The sequence below is a fragment of the Ranitomeya imitator genome, chromosome 3 (genome assembly GCF_032444005.1).
Source record: "Ranitomeya imitator isolate aRanImi1 chromosome 3, aRanImi1.pri, whole genome shotgun sequence".
NCBI lineage: Eukaryota > Metazoa > Chordata > Amphibia > Anura > Dendrobatidae > Ranitomeya > Ranitomeya imitator.
The window spans coordinates 246722624-246739655 of record NC_091284.1 but is presented as its reverse complement, the minus strand read 5'-3'; the positions used below and the strand labels follow the sequence as shown (position 1 = coordinate 246739655).

Below are 17032 nucleotides of genomic sequence, written 5' to 3'. Positions count from 1 at the left end.
TTCATGGTAGAGCTTCTTTGGGCCGTACACTGTATCCATACACAACTGGTCAAGAAATGAGGATCCCCAAGTTCTCTGTCAACTATTTCTTTATAAGATATACAAGAACGGGTTTTCTAAATGGACAACCCCTTTGTACGATCAGTGAACTGTATGTAGAGTGTTAATACCCCTTTTTATGTTCATGGGCTGTCACTGCCTGTGGTCTCAGTACAATACTTTTCTCTCCAATGCAGCATGGAAGGTTTTCGTGTGATGAAACTCAATGAAGTTATAAGACAAGTGGATGTGGTCATCACTTGTACAGGTAACCAGGTATATGGCAACTGGGATTTTTAGGCATAGACCGTGGAATCCCATAACTAGTAGACATGCAAACTGCACTTAAACTGAACGTATAGACAACTTCATCTGCAGTTTTTCAGGAGTAATATTAGCATTAATTTTCCAATATATCTTCTGATGTTTATTTGATCCATAGGTAACAAAAATGTGGTAATGCGGGAGCATCTTGACCGTATGAAGAATGGCTGCATTGTATGTAACATGGGACACTCTAATACGGAGATTGATGTAGTAAGCACAATATTATTATTTTGTATCATTGATTGTCATTGTTACAGTATTTAATATCATTTTACAATATTATTATAAAGTAACATAAAGCGTAACTATGGAAAGCTGTTTATGGATCATTCGTTATGAATTACCCTGTTAACCTTCTTTTAGGATTTCACAGGCTTGATTGTAAAATATTTTTCTAAAAATTGTTAATCCTTTTTAGATCTGGTTGCCATTTACAAAAAAATCCAAGTAATGTGGAAAAAAAAAAGATTGTGAATGAAGTTTAAAGGGCCACCTGCATGTCCCAAACGCTGTTATTCTGCAGATAGGGTTAATCTACGGTTTAATAGCGTTACACAGCTGTCTGGCTGTCTTACTAAAAGGGAATCCGTCAGCCGGTTTTTGCTGTGTCATCTGAGAGCAGCATTAGGAAGGAACAGAGATCCTGATTCCAGCAATGTATCGCTTACTGGTGTGAGTAACTGATTGGTGTCTTTTTTTAGTAAAATCAAAGATTTTATCTGCTGCAGATCTACATGTTCTTTGAATGCTGAATTTACACAAAAAGCAGCCAATCAGTGGTGGAGGCGGGGTTGGACTACATGGCAGCAGGTTTACTAGTCCTAACTACAGCAAGCAGCCTAGTAAGTGACACTTCACTGGAAGCAGGATCTTTGTCCCTGATTGAATAGCAAAAACCTGCTGACAGATTACTTTGAAAGTGTCGCTACAGGGAGAAAATTAACTTTTTTTCACCTAGGAATCATTGACTGTCAGTCATACAGGCATGCACGGAGCTGCAGCTCTAAGCATGGCCCAGTACTTTGATTGACAGCTCGCTCTGCAGAGAAGGTTTGCAGAGCAAGCTGTTAATTAAAGTGCCTAGGAGAGCTTACAGCCACACTCACTGTGTTCTGAATAATGACTGTAGACATTTTTCTATGTCTGAAATCTGGCGGCTCCTGGGAAAAAACAAAGTTAATTTTCTTCCAGTAGCCACACTTTCAGTAAGGTGGCTGTACAGCATTGACGTGCTGTTAACCTGCAGATTATCTCTTTATCTTCAAGTTGGAGGGTGTTTCTGGGACTTTTATATTGATGGCATAAAATTAGGATAGGAAATTGATATCTGATCGGAGAGGGTGTGACCCCCAGCACTCCTGCTTATAAGATGTTCCCGGTACCGGCCAGGTGTGCTGAGTTGCGGGGCACCAAAGCACCGCTCCATCAACTGCATTGTGCCGCAGCTGAGTACTGCACGTCCGTCCCCTATTGATGTGAATAGGGAGTGGATCTGCAGTATCTGGCCTTGGACACTATTCTGCTGACAGAGCTGCGCTGTGCAGCTCCGCTACTTGCAGACCACTGCAGACACGGGAAACAACTGATCCGACGGGGGTGTGGGGTGACACATTCCCGCTTATCAGAAATTGACGACCTGTCCTAAGGATAGGCCATCAATAGAAAAGTCCCAGACAAACCCATTAATAGCATTCGGAGACATGACAGGTTCCCTTTAACGCTAAAGTGCCTTAAAATTGAAAGTAATAATATACTGTAAAGCGTTCTGCTGCCTCATTGTGACTTCCTTTTCAGACCAGCCTACGCACTCCGGAGCTTACATGGGAACGTATCAGATCTCAGGTCGATCATGTAATCTGGCCAGATGGAAAACGGATAGTTCTGCTGGCTGAGGTAGGCACTGTGCCCAAATTATAGGGGGTTTCCATCAATTAATATTTATGACTTACCAAGTTCCTTCTGCTGGGACCTTCATTGAAGTTTGGAAGCTCCATGAAGGTCTATGGACACTACAGAAACAGCTCAGTCAGATAAATCCTACAGCAATGATATTATCGGGCAAGGTCTTGCAGGTCTCCTAGCCTTTGTATTATGTGAAATAAACTTTCCTCGGCAATGATTTCCAAAAGAAAAGCTTCTTATCAAGCCAATCATTGTGGGGCTTTTTAGCATCATCTTTAAAGGGAACCTGTCACCGGGTTTGACCGATATGAGAAAAGACCACCACTTTTCAGGGCTTATACACCGCGTCTATAATGCTGTGTATAAGCCCCCAACCTGACCCGCAAGAGAAGAAAAAGACCTTTTATTATACTCACCTGCGGGGCGGCCGGCCCGAAGGATGTCACTTGTGATCTAGCGCCTCCCTTCTTCTTGCGATGTTGTCCTACTTCTTGATTCATGTGGATAATAATAAAAGGTATTTTCTTGTCTTACAGATCGGGTTAAGGGCTGATATACAGCGATATAGAACGCTGTATATCAGGCCTGAAAGGGGTTGTCTTGTCTCACATGTTATTAACCTGGTGACCGCTTCGCTTTATAGAGCAACCATCATTTTAGCGTTGTTTTTTTTTTCCCATAAATCAATTGTTCGCATGAAAGCAAGAAGCTTTGTAATCCAAGCACTGACCATCCATTTTCAAAATTTGTCTTCACTGAATACAGATTTTATAACTCTTACTCATGAATTGACAGCATAAGGTCACTCCAGGAGGACAAAGAAGCAGATTTTCCTGATATGATGTATTACAAAGTTTCTTATTTTCATGTGTACTATTGAGTTATGAAATAAAAATTAAATTGATGTCTAATCTTTAACACATTGTGTTGCCACAGTGGTAGAAAGCTTGGCCTTTTATATCAGATTTCACAGTCTATTGCTGAAACCCTGCACATAGCCATTATTTCATGCCAAGTTTATAGTATGTATAGTATAAGGCTTAGGCTACTTTCACACTTCCGTCTTCCAAATCTGCACAGGATCCGTCAAGACGTTGAAATGACGGATCCTGTGCAGAAAATGTGTGCACTGGGCCTGTCCTTCTGACGGACCCGTCGAGGCTATGTGCACCTGTTGTGTATGCGTCTTCGCAGCGGTTTTCCGCTGTGAAAACGCATACACAACACAAACCAGGTTAAATTTTTTTTTTTTAAATCGCAGTATTCTCGCCTACCGACGTTCCTGCGCAGCAATGCTCCCGGCAGCTAGCGTTCCTAGTACTACATTGCGAGAAGTTGCGAGATTTCGCAATGTATTACTATGAACGCTAGCTGCCGGGAGCATCACTGCGCAGGAACGCCGGTAGGTGAGAATACTGCGATTTTTTTTAGTTTTTTTTAACATTAACATTATATGCATACGCAGCATCAATAGTAAAAAGAGAAAGAGAGTGAGAGAGAATTTCCCTGACTGGAAATTCTTCCACGCATGCTCTCTTTGAAAAGACGGGACCCGTCGCTGGATTCCTGCTTTTCACAGGCAGCGACGCATCCTGCGCCCATAGGCTTCCATTGTAGCCAGTGACGGGCAGCGCAGGATGCGTCGCTGACCGATTTATCGACGTGCTGAAAAAACTCCTCTGAACATTTTTTTCTCTGCCCGACGGACAGTTTTTTTATTCATGATCCAGTGAAAGTCGGATGAAACGGATGGCCATCTATCACAATCCGTCGCTAATACAAGTCTATGAGAAAATGCAGGATCCTGCTAATTTTTTTGCAGGATCCTGCTTTCTCAAAAATCAACGGATTGTGATGGATCCTGAAAGACGGAAGTGTGAAAGAGGCCTTACAGACTGACAAATACAGGGGGAAGTATTTTACTGTCTACTGTTTATTCTGATCCTTTGTGTTTAGGTTCAGTGGTCCTATAATATTGTTATCTGAGACTTACACGCATACTCCCCTCCTGCAGTGGCCCCATCTAGTGATGTTGTCATTGAGATTGTTGTGTCACGGGTCTGCTGCAGCCAATCGGTGGTCTCTGATTGGCTTTAGCTCACTCATATGTCATCAGAGCGGACTTCTGTTCTTCCAGAAAGGTACAGGGTGCAGCTGATTAGTGGTCACTGATTGTCTGCAGCAGACCTGTGACACAACAGTGTCACGTGACCCATCGGGAATAGCAATAGCGACGACATTACCGGAATGGTGCCATTGCAGACAGTGAGTATCCACTGTTTTTATTTTAAATGGAGCCCTGAAGTGCTTATTCTGGGGTTCATCAGCAGTGGACAACCCCTTTATGTAAGCACTTCCATTAAGTTTTTATTCATTAAATGTGTATATATTCATGTAATGCAGTGTGAGTGTATTAATATACTCACCTATCTCTGCTTTCTCCAAAGTCCAATGCCGTTCTCCTTCGCTTCTTAATAATGTCACCATGATTGCAACTAGCGGCTCCCTCTGTGCTCTATACATGAGCCGAAAGTGTCCTTTATAATGTAAGACTATGGTGCCTCGTTCTGACGCTCCATAGACTTACATGGTGGATGACTACAGAAGCAAGAGAGATGATACACAAACTGGTGAAGATAAAGGCCTGGGTGAGAGGTGCCGGATGTGCGTATAGAATCATAGAACGACATAACTAATAACTAAATAATCAGCACAAAAATGATTGCCGAGAATGTCAGTAATATATGAACATAATGTCAAGATATTGTTCACGCTCAATTCTGGCCTGTTGTCTTCATTCTTAAGCGCAACTTTAATTTGTGTTGCAGGGTCGTCTCCTCAATCTGAGTTGTTCAACTATTCCAACCTTTGTACTTTCGATAACTGCAACAACAGAGGTAAGATGTCAAAATCTGATTGGATGTTTTCATAGTCAAATTTTCTTGATATATTTCAATTAATGTTTCACATCATTGGGACTGCTACATTGCCTATAAAACAAACTATCTGGCCTGATTCCCTACCCCTTCGCTATGCTCACATATACAGTGGGTAGAAAAAGTATTCAGACCCCTTTAAATTTGTCACTCTTTGTTTCATTGCAGCCATTTGGTACATTCAAATAAGTTCATTTTTTTCACATTAATGTACACTCTGCACCCTATCTTTACTGAAAAAAACAGACATGTTGACCTTTTTGCAAATAAAAACTGAAATATCACATGGTCATAAGTATTCAGACCCTTTGCTCAGACACTCATATTTAAGTCACATGCTGTCCCTTTCCTTGTGATCCTCCTTGAGATGGTTCTACTCCTTCACTGGAGTCCAGCTGTGTTTAATTAACTGATAGGACTTGATTTGGAAAGGCACACACCTGTCTATATAAGACCTCACAGCTCACAGTGCATGTCAGACCAAATTAGAATCATGAGGTCAAAGGAACTGGCCAAGAAGCTCAGAGACAGAATTGTGGCAAAGTACAGATCTGGCCAAGGTTACAACAGAATTTCTACAGTACTCAAGGTTCCAAAGAGCACAGTGGCCTCCATAATCCTTAAATGGAAGAAGTTTGGGACCACCAGAAGTCTTCCTAGACCTGGCCGTCCAGCCAAACTGAGCAATCGTTGGAGAGGAGCCTTGGTAAGAGAGGTAAAGAAGAACCCCAATATCACTGTGGCTGAGCTCCAGAGATGCAGTATGGAGATGGGAGAAAGTTCCACAAAGTCAACTATCACTGCAGCCCTCCACCAGTGGGGCCCTTATGGCAGAGTGGCCTGACGGAAGCATCTCCTCAGTGCAAGACATATGAAAGCCCACATAGAGTTTGCTAAAAAAAACATATGAAGGACTCCCAGACTATGAGAAATAAGATTCTCTGGTCTGATGAGATGAAGATAGACCTTTTTGGTGATAATTCTAAGCGGTATGTGTGGAGAAAACCAGGCACTCCTCATCACCTGCCCAATACAATCCCAACAGTGAAACATGGTGGTGGCAGCATCATGCTATGAGGGTGTCTTTCAGCTGCAGGGACAGGACGACTGGTTGTCATTGAAGGAAACATGAATGCGGCTAAGTACAGAGACAGAGATATCCTCAATGAAAACTTCTTCCAGAGTGCTCTGGACTTCAGACTTGGCCGAAGGTTCACCTTCCAACAAGACAATGACCCTAAGCACACAGCTAAAATAACAAAGCAGTGGCTTCAGAACAACTCTGTGGCCATTCTTGACTGGCCCAGCCAGAGCCCTGACCTCAACCCAATTGAGCATCTCTGGAGAGACCTGACAATTGCTGTCCACCAATGTTCATCATCCAACCTGACGGAACTGGAGAGGATCTGCAAGGAAGAATGGCAGAGGATCCCCAAATCTAGGTGTGGAAAACTTGTTGCATCATTCCCAAGAAGACTCATGGCTGTACTAGCTCAAAAGGTGCCTCTACTCAATACTGAGCAAAGGGTCTGAATACTTATGACCATGTGATATTTCAGTTTTTATTTTTTAATAAATTTGCAAAAATTTCTACATTTCTGTTTTATTTTTAGTCAAGATGGGGTGCAGAGTGCACATTAATGAGAAAAAAATAAAACTTTTTTTAATTTACCAAATGGCTGCAATGAAACAAAGAGTCAAAAATTTAAAGGGGTCTGAATAATTTCCATACCCACTGTACACACATAAAATTGTTGTAAACTGTGGTTTGTACTAGAATACTGAATCTGCCAGAACACAGGTTGGGACTGTTATCTTGATGACGCAGGTGCGGCAGTTATATACATTGATAACACTATTAAGAATTGAATTCATAATATTAAAAGGGATTCATTTTCCATGTACCTTTAGTCTAATATATTATCATTTACAGTATAAGCAGCAGGTCTGATCTCTAATGGGAGTTTGCTTATGTGAGCATATTACGTCTTTGGAAAAGCAGCTCGTCTCGCCTGTGACATCCACCTTGTGGATTTAAAGGGAACCTGTCAGCAGGATTGTTCTCAGTAACCTACACACAGTGTCAGGTCGGCACCGTTATACTGAACAAAATGATGTCTTGGTTGATGAAATCCATCCTGTGGTTGTTGTTTAATCTTTATTTTCAGTTTTGAGTTAATGATATGCCCGTGCTCTGGGGAGGCGCTGTGGGCGGAGCATCATGTGGTGATTAGCTATTCATAATGCAGACTGCTGACAGGCACTGATCCCTCACTGACCTGCCCCCTAGTTTAATTAATATCTGTACATACTGAAGAAAAAAAAAACCTTCTGCAGGCAGGCGTCAGCCATGGCACCTGCTCTGCAGCATAACTGCCTGTTTAATGTTCTAATAACAAATATGCTTGATGTTATTCAGATAGGAAAAAAAATCAATTTGAAAATGGCGACGTCCGCGACTGAGCAGTACCAGCTCTCGGCTATCTCCGATAGCTGCTACTGTGCAGGCACGGGCGGCGCCATCTTAGAGGATGCAATTTTTTTTTTTCTTCTCCAACAAGATGCCGGCACGTGCGCAGTAGCAGCTATAGGATCACCTATATACACCGATAGATGCTACTGCGCAGGTGCTGCGGACGTCATTGTAAAATTGATATTTGTTTTTGTTTTCTATGTGAATAACATCAAGCACATTTATTATTGGAACATTACACATGTGATTATGCTGCAGAGCAGGTGGTATGGTGGGCGCCTGCCTGCAGAAGGCTTTTTTTTCTTCAGTATGTGCAGATATTCATTATGTAAACTAGGGGGCAGGTCAGTGAGGGATCAGTGACCTGTCAGCAGTCTGCATTATGAATAGCTAAGCAGAGCACCACATGCAGACCCCACACAGGCCGCCCCGGTCCACGAGCATATCACTACCGTAACTAAAAATAAGGATTAAACAACAACCACAAGACGGATTTCATCAACTGAGGTATCATTTTAATCAGTATAACGGCGCCGACCTGACACTGTGTGTTGGTTATTGTGCACAATCCTGCTGACAAGTTCTCTTTAAGCAGCTGCATTGAAAGTGCAGCAGTTATGATTTTCCAGCCCCTATGACCAGTGTGATTTAAAAAAAATTACTTTTATAAGTAGTTCCCCGATATATAATTCAGCCACTATTACCTTTTTTAATTGTTCCTTTCCAGCTTAAGTTAATAGATTCCTTCCCCTCATGTATTATAATCACATGGTGATATGAGAATTACATGCCTATATGTTCTCTGAAGGGGCCACTATCTCAGTCACCAGAAGTGCCTGTTTAATGAAGCTGTGTAAGGCTATGTTCACATGTCCAGTAATCATCAGTAATTATCAGTTAGAACAGATCCAGCAGCAATCCGTTAACAGAAAAGTTGGGCAGACCTAACTTTTTTATGCGGCTTAAAAACTTCTTACAACTGTATCCGTTTTTTAAATATTAAAGTCTATGGAAAATTGATCCATTAAATAGCCATCTGTTTTTCTTCCATTTGAAACTTATCCAGTGAGCAAAAAATGTATCCTTTTCAAATGGATGAAAGTTGATGGCTAACTAACAGATCTGATTCTATAGACTTCAATGATTAAAAAATGGATCCAGTTGAAATCAGTTTTTTATTTTATAGCTGGACGAAAAAGTTGCACAACTTTTTTGTTAACGGATTGCTACTGGATCAATTCTAAGGCTGCCGTCACACTATCAGTATTTGGTCAGTATTTTACATCAGTATTTGTAGCCAAAACCAGGAGTGGGTGATAAATGCAGAAGTGGTGCATATGTTTCTATTATACTTTTCCTCTAATTGTTCCACTCCTGGTTTTGGCTTACAAATACTGATGTAAAAGACTGACCAAATACTGATAGTGTGACAGCAGCCTAACTGATGATTACTGGGCATGTGAACATAGCCTAAAATGCACCACACACTTCCTCCATTGGGGCTAGACGTACACTACTATCATTGTTACTGCTGATGATTAGACAGCTCTTGTCAGATAGCTAATCTGTGATCTACCTCATTATAACTAAAGGCCCCGTCACACATAGCGACGCTACAGCGATCCCGACAACGATACGACCTGTCAGGGATCGTTGCTGCGTCGCTATGTGGTCGCTGGTGAGATGTCACACAGTGCGATCTCCCCAACGACGCAGCAGCGATGCGGCGAACTGTAGCGACCTGTAGCGACCTGTAGAACGATGCTATTTCATGATGATTCAATGGGACGTCCTGTCAGCGAGGTCGTTGGTAAGGTGTCAAACACAGCGATATGTGTTACCCAGCAGGACCTCAACGATCAAAAAATGGTCCAGGCCATTCCGACACGACCAGCGATCTCACAGCAGGGGCCTGGTCGCTGCTACGTGTCACACATAGCGAGATCGCTACTGAGATCGCTGTTGCGTCACAAAACTTGTGACTCAGCAGCGATCTCGCTAGCGATCTCGCTATGTGAGACGGGGGCTTAAGCCTCAGGAGTATAGGAGAGAGAAATGAATAGGGGGAATATAATCATAGTGTCCCTCCGTCAGGGAGAGAGAGTGCTAGCTTTAACTGCCTGTGTGATGCTTTGCTGATAATCATCATGAGACTTGTTTAGCTTAGAAAAATATGTATAAATATATATGTGGTCAATATAAAGGACTGGCACGCAACTTATTCCTTCCAAAGAGCGAAGAAAAAAGGGGTTTAATTTCTGTGATGCTACGATTACCAATGGATATTCAATAGAAAGAATCGGGATCCAGGATAAAGAAATGCAATTTATTGCTGACACGTTTCAAAGTATAACAAACTTCTTCCTCAGAACAAACTGCAAGTGCGAGACTAAACTAATGTGCGGGTTTAAAGGGAACCTGTCACCCCGAAAATCGCGGGTGAGGTAAGCCCACCGGCATCAGGGGCTTATTCTGTAATGCTGTAGATAAGCCCCTGATGTTACCTGAAAGAGGAGAAAAAGACGTTAGATTATACTCACCCAGGGGCGGTCCCGCTGCTGGTCCGGTCGGATGGGCGTCTCTGGTCCGCTGCGGCGCCTCCCATCTTCATTCCAAGACGTCCTCTTCTGATCTTCAGCCACGGCTCCGGCACAGGCGTACTTTGTCTGCCCTGTTGAGGGCAGAACAAAGTACTGCAGTGCGCAGGCGCCGGAAAGGTCAGAGAGGCCCGGCGCCTGCGCACTGCAGTACTTTGCTCTGCCCTCAACGGGGCAAAGTACGCCTGCGCCGGAGCCGTGGCTGAAGATCAGAAGAGGACGTCTTGGAATGAAGATGGGAGGCGCCGCAGCGGACCAGAGACACCCATCCGACCAGACCAGCAGCGGGACCGCCCCTGGGTGAGTATAATCTAACGTCTTTTTCTCCTCTTTCAGGTAACATCGGGGGCTTATCTACAGCATTACAGAATGCTGTAGATAAGCCCCTGATGCCGGTGGGCTTACCTCACCCGCGATTTTCGGGGTGACAGGTTCCCTTTAAATATAGGTGCCAAAGACATACAGGATGTCAGATGACACATCAACTGTCAGTTTGAATACAGCTTGTCAGCATGAAAGCGGGAAAAAAAAGAATAAAAGCGCATTTCACAAAGCACATCAATATATACAGTCATGGCCAAAATTGTTGACACCCTTGAAGGAACATCAAAATCTCCGGACATGGACTTGTAACCTTGAGATGATGTTTTACAACATTTTTGGATATTAAGTCCTCAGACAATTCTCTTCTCCTCTTTCTGTTCTTCTTGCTTAGTGTGGCACACACAGACACACAATGGCAACATTAAGTCAACTTCTCCCCTTTTTATCTGGTTTCAGGTGTGATTTTCATATTGCCCACACCTGTTACTTGCCACAGGTGAGTTTAAAACAGCATCACGTGTGAAATTAAAGGGAACCTGTCACCCCCAAAATGGAAGTTGAGCTAAGCCCACCAGCATCAGTGGCTTATCTACAGCATTCTCTAATGCTGTAGATAAGCCCCCGATGTATCCTGAAAGATGGTCCGATGAGTGTCGTGGTCCGGGGCTTCCTATCTTCATCAGATGACGTCCTCTTCTTGTATTCACGCTGCGGCTCCGGCGCAGGCGTACTTTGTCTGCCCTGTTGAGGGCAGAGGAAAGTACTGCAGTGCGCAGGTGCCGGGAAAGGTCAGAGAGGCCCAGAGCACTGCAGTACTTTGTTCTGCCCTCAACGGGGCAGACAAAGTACAACTGCGCCGGAGACGCAGCGAAGACAAGCAGAGGACGTCATCCTATGAAGATGGGAGGCCCCGGACCGCGATGCCCATCGGATCAGACCGCCCCCCTAGGTGAGTATAATCTAACCTATTTTTGTAATCTTTCAGGATACATCGGCGGCTTATCTGCAGCATTCCAGAATGCTGTAGATAAGCCCCTGATGCCGGTGGGCTTAGCTCAACTTCCATTTTGGGGGTGACAGCTTCCCTTTAAGTTGTATACCCATATTTTTGGAACGGTGTCAACAATTATGTCCAGACCATTTTGAGAGTTTTCTGTGAAATTATGTCCAATTTGCCTTTTTTTCTCTATTTTTTGTGCGTTGTTCCAATACACGCAAAGGAAATAAACGTGTGCAACAAAACATGTGTAATTGCAATAATTTTCTGGAAGAAATACTTCATTTTCTGGGACAATTTTAGGGGTGCCAACACTTTCGACTATGGCTGTTTAAAATTGACAATGAAATAAAAACAAAAAACGTAGAAAGAAAAAATAGATTTGTCTTGAACACTACAATTATGCCACACATTGGCAGGTTCAAGTCCTTTTTTATCCTGGTACATATATATATTGTTTCATTTTTCCATGTACATCTACTAGGTTTTTTGTTTTTATTTCATCGTCCATTTTAACAGTTTCTCGTATATGTTGATGTGTTTTGTGAAATGCATTTATTTTTCTTGATTTCATGCTGACAAGCTTTATTCAAACTGACAGTTGATGTGCCATTCGATATCCCATGTATTTATTGGCATATGTATTTGAAAATATTATTTTATTTATTGATTTTACTCACTTACATAGCGGCATTAATTCCACAGCGCTTTACATTACATTATTTAAATCCACAAATGGGTTTAATCCTACATTTGCGGTTTGTCCTGAGGAAGAAGTTTGTTATACTTTGAAACGCGTCGACAATAAACCGCATTCCTTTATCCAGGATCTTTCTCTAGAATATCCATTGGTTTTCATTACAGGGCCAAAATGAATCCTCTTTTATTCCTTGCTATGGTTCTGTGGACAGCTGTGCAGGTCTGCAGCAGCCATATGAAGCACATTGTATGTTGTGGTTTCACAACCCAACCAGGTGAGCTATTCCCCGTACCCGAATATCCTAGTCACCCAGATAAGACACTATTGTGCCTTTTTTCCAGCACTGATATACCAGAACATGAGCCACACCAGTATACTGTATTACAGCCCACAACCCCCACAACTGTAACCCTTTCCAGTGATCTGAAAGTGCACTTAAAAAATGCCAACCTGCCATTTAACCCGGAATGTGAATTTACCGCATGTGTTGTCAAAATATCTCTTTTCTCCATAGGCATTAGCGCTAATTGAGCTGTATAACGCCCCTGAAGGCAGATACAAGCAGGATGTGTACCTGCTACCTAAGAAAATGGGTAAGTTATGGAACAGTAGACACATTTTATATATTGGAGAGATTACAGCTTGTTGTACTTTCACGAGGTGATAATTACAGATAAATTGTCTAGAATCCGCTCTGACTGCAAATAGAAATTGACAAACACGGTATAATGGACAATGTGATGCCACGTCTTCCTTTTTTGTACTTCTCCATATTTTCACCACTTCTCATCACAACACTTTCTTCTCTCTAGATGAGTATGTTGCCAGTTTGCATCTGCCATCTTTTGATGCTCATCTAACAGAGTTAACTGATGACCAAGCCAAATATCTCGGACTCAACAAAAATGGGCCATTTAAACCCAACTACTACAGGTAAAATGTTATAATGGGAAAATGGCCTGGATGGTGTAAATCGAATAAGAAACAAATTGCAGACTACAGCTCAAACACAGATTTCATACAACTTAAAGGTGTTGTTCGGTGAAAACCGCTTATCACCTAAGGTGATAACTTATCGATCGGTGGGAGTCTAACCACTGGGACCTGAACCAATCAGTAGGGTGGGGCACTTTTATCCTTGCTAGAATGGAGCAGCAATACGCATGCTGGATTTATTTCTTATGGGGCTTTCCAAGTGCTGCTATCATGTTTCCAAAAAGCCACATAGAGAATGAATGGAGCGGTGCTCAGGCATCTGACCTGCAGCGAAATGGTCCATGTTGGAAAAGAGGAAATGGATCCAGCACCTCTGTTAATATCCCATGCTTTATTTCATGCTTTAAAACATAGTTTCAGTGTAAAGTTCACACTTGAAATGTATGATGTATCATATCAAGGAGACAGTCCCACGGGAAAATCAAAAACAGGGTTGACGCGTTTCGAAGCGATGCTTCTTAATTATAACCCGGCTTCACTGTCCCCGCCTTCAGACATTTTGTCTAGCCCTCACTTCCTGTTAATTACGTATACGTCTGAAGGCGCGAGCTCCTAAAGAGCGATTGCCCACACTTCTGGAACGGTAGCGGCACCGGAGGGGAGTATAAGCTTTTGTATCTGAACTGGGCCAAACATGAGGAATGAGAAGGAGTTGTCAGAGTAATAGACAACTCCTTTAAGATCACTCCGGCCCTGGGAAAATAGTACATCGCATAGAACATATGATGGAAGTACATGTACTTATGTTGTATTGTATCATTTTCTTTCAGATACTGATGCTTGAAATGAGACCATTCATCTGTGAAATCTCAAGATAGAACAAGAACCACCAGCCTCGTTTGTCTGCATCTATATCATATCTGTTTCATGTGTTTGCATGTGGTCACTTCCTTGTGTTGGAACAATCTTGTTTATTTTGCAATGCCAGGCTCCAGGAATGGAATTCTAATATACCACTGACAGTGAAAAAGTTAAAGAATAACTGTTGTTTTAATTTTATTTTCATAAATCAATAGTACACGTGATGAGAAGAAACTTTGTAATGTATTTTATCAGAGAAATCTTCTTCTTTCTCCTCCTGGACTGATCATTCATTCTGAAAATTCTCAATGCACGGATAAAATCTGTCCTCAGTGAATCTGTATTCAGTTATGACAGATTTTCACAGTTGGTTCTCATATAGATCAAGAGAACTTGCAGCAGTTCCGTAGAATTTTACAATCACCAGCTGCACAACTGCCATCTTTATCTCAGTCATGTGAAAGGGGTTGTCTGGTCTAAAGTGATAAGTCTGCAGTCACTCTGTGTGACTGCAGATTTATGAAACCCCCCAGTGCACACACTATACACTGCGAGGATTCGCCAGTATCTGAGCTGCGACCACTGGGTGTGTATGTATTATGAATACTCCCAGGCAGAACGTGTCTAGTGGGAACGGCCTCGCTGCATGTATTTGTATTGAGCGACGCCTCGCTCAATACAAGTGCATGCAGCAAAGCCATGCCCACTAGACACGTTCTGCCTGGGAGTATTCATAATACATACACACCCAGTGGTCGCAGCTCAGAAACCTGCCAATCATCGCAGTGCATAGTGCGTGCACTGGGGGGTTTCAGAAATCTGCAGTCACACAGAGTGACTGCAGACTTATCAATTTATATCGGACAACCCCTTTAACTGAATACAGATTTTACCCATGAATTGAGAAAGAGCAATGATTAATCCAAGAGGAGAACGATGCAGATTTCTCTGATAAGATACATTAAAATAACAGTTACTCTTTAAAGGGATCCTGTCATCAGGATTGTGCTCAATAAGGCCTCTTTCACACTTCCGTCTGCTGGCGGGCGTCGTAATGCGTTGTTGTGACGTATCGACGGACGTCGTGAAAATAGTGAAAAACGTGTGTGACGCATCCAGTGTTTTGACGGATGCGTTGTTTGAATTTCAATGGAGAAATTTAGAGAGAGAGAGAGAGCGCCTTCCAGGCATGCTCAGAGTGGAAAAACGTGATACGTCGCTGGATTCCTGTTTTCCAGAGTCAGCGATGCATCCTGCGCCCATAGGCTTCCATTATAGCCAGCGACGGGCAGCGCATGATGCGTCGCTGACCGATTTTCCGACGTGCAGAAAAAACGTTCCTTTGAACGTTTTCTCCGCCCGACGGACCATTTTTGGCTAATGGATCCAGTGCATGACGGATGAAGCGGATGGCCATATGTCACAATCCGTCGCTAATACAAGTCTATGAGAAAAAAACAGGATCCTGCAGAAAAATTTCCAGGATCCTGTTTTCTCAAAACTCGACAGATTGTGACGGGAGATGAAAGATGGAAGTGTGAAAGAGGCCTAACCTACACACAGTGTCAGGTCGGCGCCATTATACTGAATAAAATGATACCTTGGTTGATGAAATCCGTCGTGTGGTTCTTGTTTAATCTTTATTTTCAGTTACTGAGATTCTGGCGCTCCAGGTGGCCTGTGGGGGGTCTTCATGTGCTGCTCTGATTACATATTCATCTGCATGGCTTCTGACGAGTCACTGATCCCTCACTGACCTGTCCCCTATTTTACATACTGAATATAATATGTATTTTTTAAAAATCACATTCAGCAGGCAGGCTGTAGCACCTGGGCTGCAGCATGATTGCATCTATGATGTGCATTTAATTATTTTATTTAGGGATATACATTTATTCTGAAATAAATAAATCTTTCTCATCTATCAGCGATCTGATAGATTCTACTGCGCATGTGCCACTTGCGCCATTTTTCTTGAGGGAAAAAAAAAATCGTCTGTACCAAGATGGCCGTTCCAATAGATGCTACTGCGCAGGTGCAGCCGGCGCCATTTTGAGAAAGATTTATTTTTTTAAGAATAAATGTATATCCCTAAATTAAAATAATTCAATGCACATTATAGATGTGATCATGCTGCAGTGCCAGCGCCTGCCTGCTGAATGTGATTTTTTTTTTCAGCACATATTATATTCATTATGTAAAATAGGAGGCAGGTCAGTGAGGGATCAGTGGCCTCTCAGAAGGCATACAGATGAATACCAAATCAGAGCATCACATGAAGACCCCCACAGGCCGCCCCGGAGCACGGAAATACCATTAACTCAAAACTGAAAATAAAGATTACACAACAACCACAAGACAGATTTCATCACCCAGGTATCATTGTAATCCGTATAACGATGCCGATCTGACACTGTCAGTAGGTTACTGTGCACAATCCTGCTGACAGGGTCGCTTTAAGAGATATCACCTAACTTCTTCAACAAAATGTGTGTTTATAGCTGAGCTCAAAAGCATGCCGCTATGTCTTACAATAAATGTAATATTTATCTCCGATCCTATGTGAGATCACTTTATATAGGTCTTTCATGCAGTAGCTTGCCATTGGCATTGAGTGGCTACAATGGGAATCCTGTGTTTATAAAGGAACCGTTGTTGAAATTAAAGCCAACCGCACCAAGACTGCTCTCGGGGAACTTTCAGGGAGTCTTCTTATATAAAATAATATATGATTATTAGAGCTCATCCTAGTTAGTGGCTGCATTGGCCCTATGTACATGAGAAGGTAGAGTATCTGTAGATACTGAGACTCCTGAATATGGAAGGCTTCTGCCCATGCTGGTTATACTTCACCTTTCAACACTTTAGCACAAAGAACGCCTCCTGTGAGCCCTGGCAATACTGCTGCCTTAAATCTGTATGGTACCTCTTTTTTGTTTT

General features: G+C 42.6%; 1 protein-coding gene across 3 annotated transcripts in view; it reads left to right on the top strand.

The window, feature by feature from the left end:
* Nucleotides 1–14264, top strand: part of AHCYL1 (adenosylhomocysteinase like 1) — an 82337-nt gene extending 68073 nt beyond the window's left edge. For 2 of the 3 annotated variants that reach the window (XM_069756321.1, XM_069756322.1), the window contains exons 11-17: nucleotides 237–307; nucleotides 482–576; nucleotides 2161–2259; nucleotides 5097–5165; nucleotides 12810–12888; nucleotides 13108–13228; nucleotides 14062–14264. In XM_069756321.1, coding sequence (XP_069612422.1) covers nucleotides 237–307; nucleotides 482–576; nucleotides 2161–2259; nucleotides 5097–5165; nucleotides 12810–12888; nucleotides 13108–13228; nucleotides 14062–14068 — 541 coding nt within the window. In that variant the 3' untranslated portion in view covers nucleotides 14069–14264. Of the gene's footprint in view, nucleotides 1–236; nucleotides 308–481; nucleotides 577–2160; nucleotides 2260–5096; nucleotides 5166–12809; nucleotides 12889–13107; nucleotides 13233–14061 lie in introns of those variants that run through there. The other variant, XM_069756323.1, reaches the window with a different exon arrangement.
* The last annotated feature ends 2768 nt before the right edge of the window (nucleotides 14265–17032 follow it).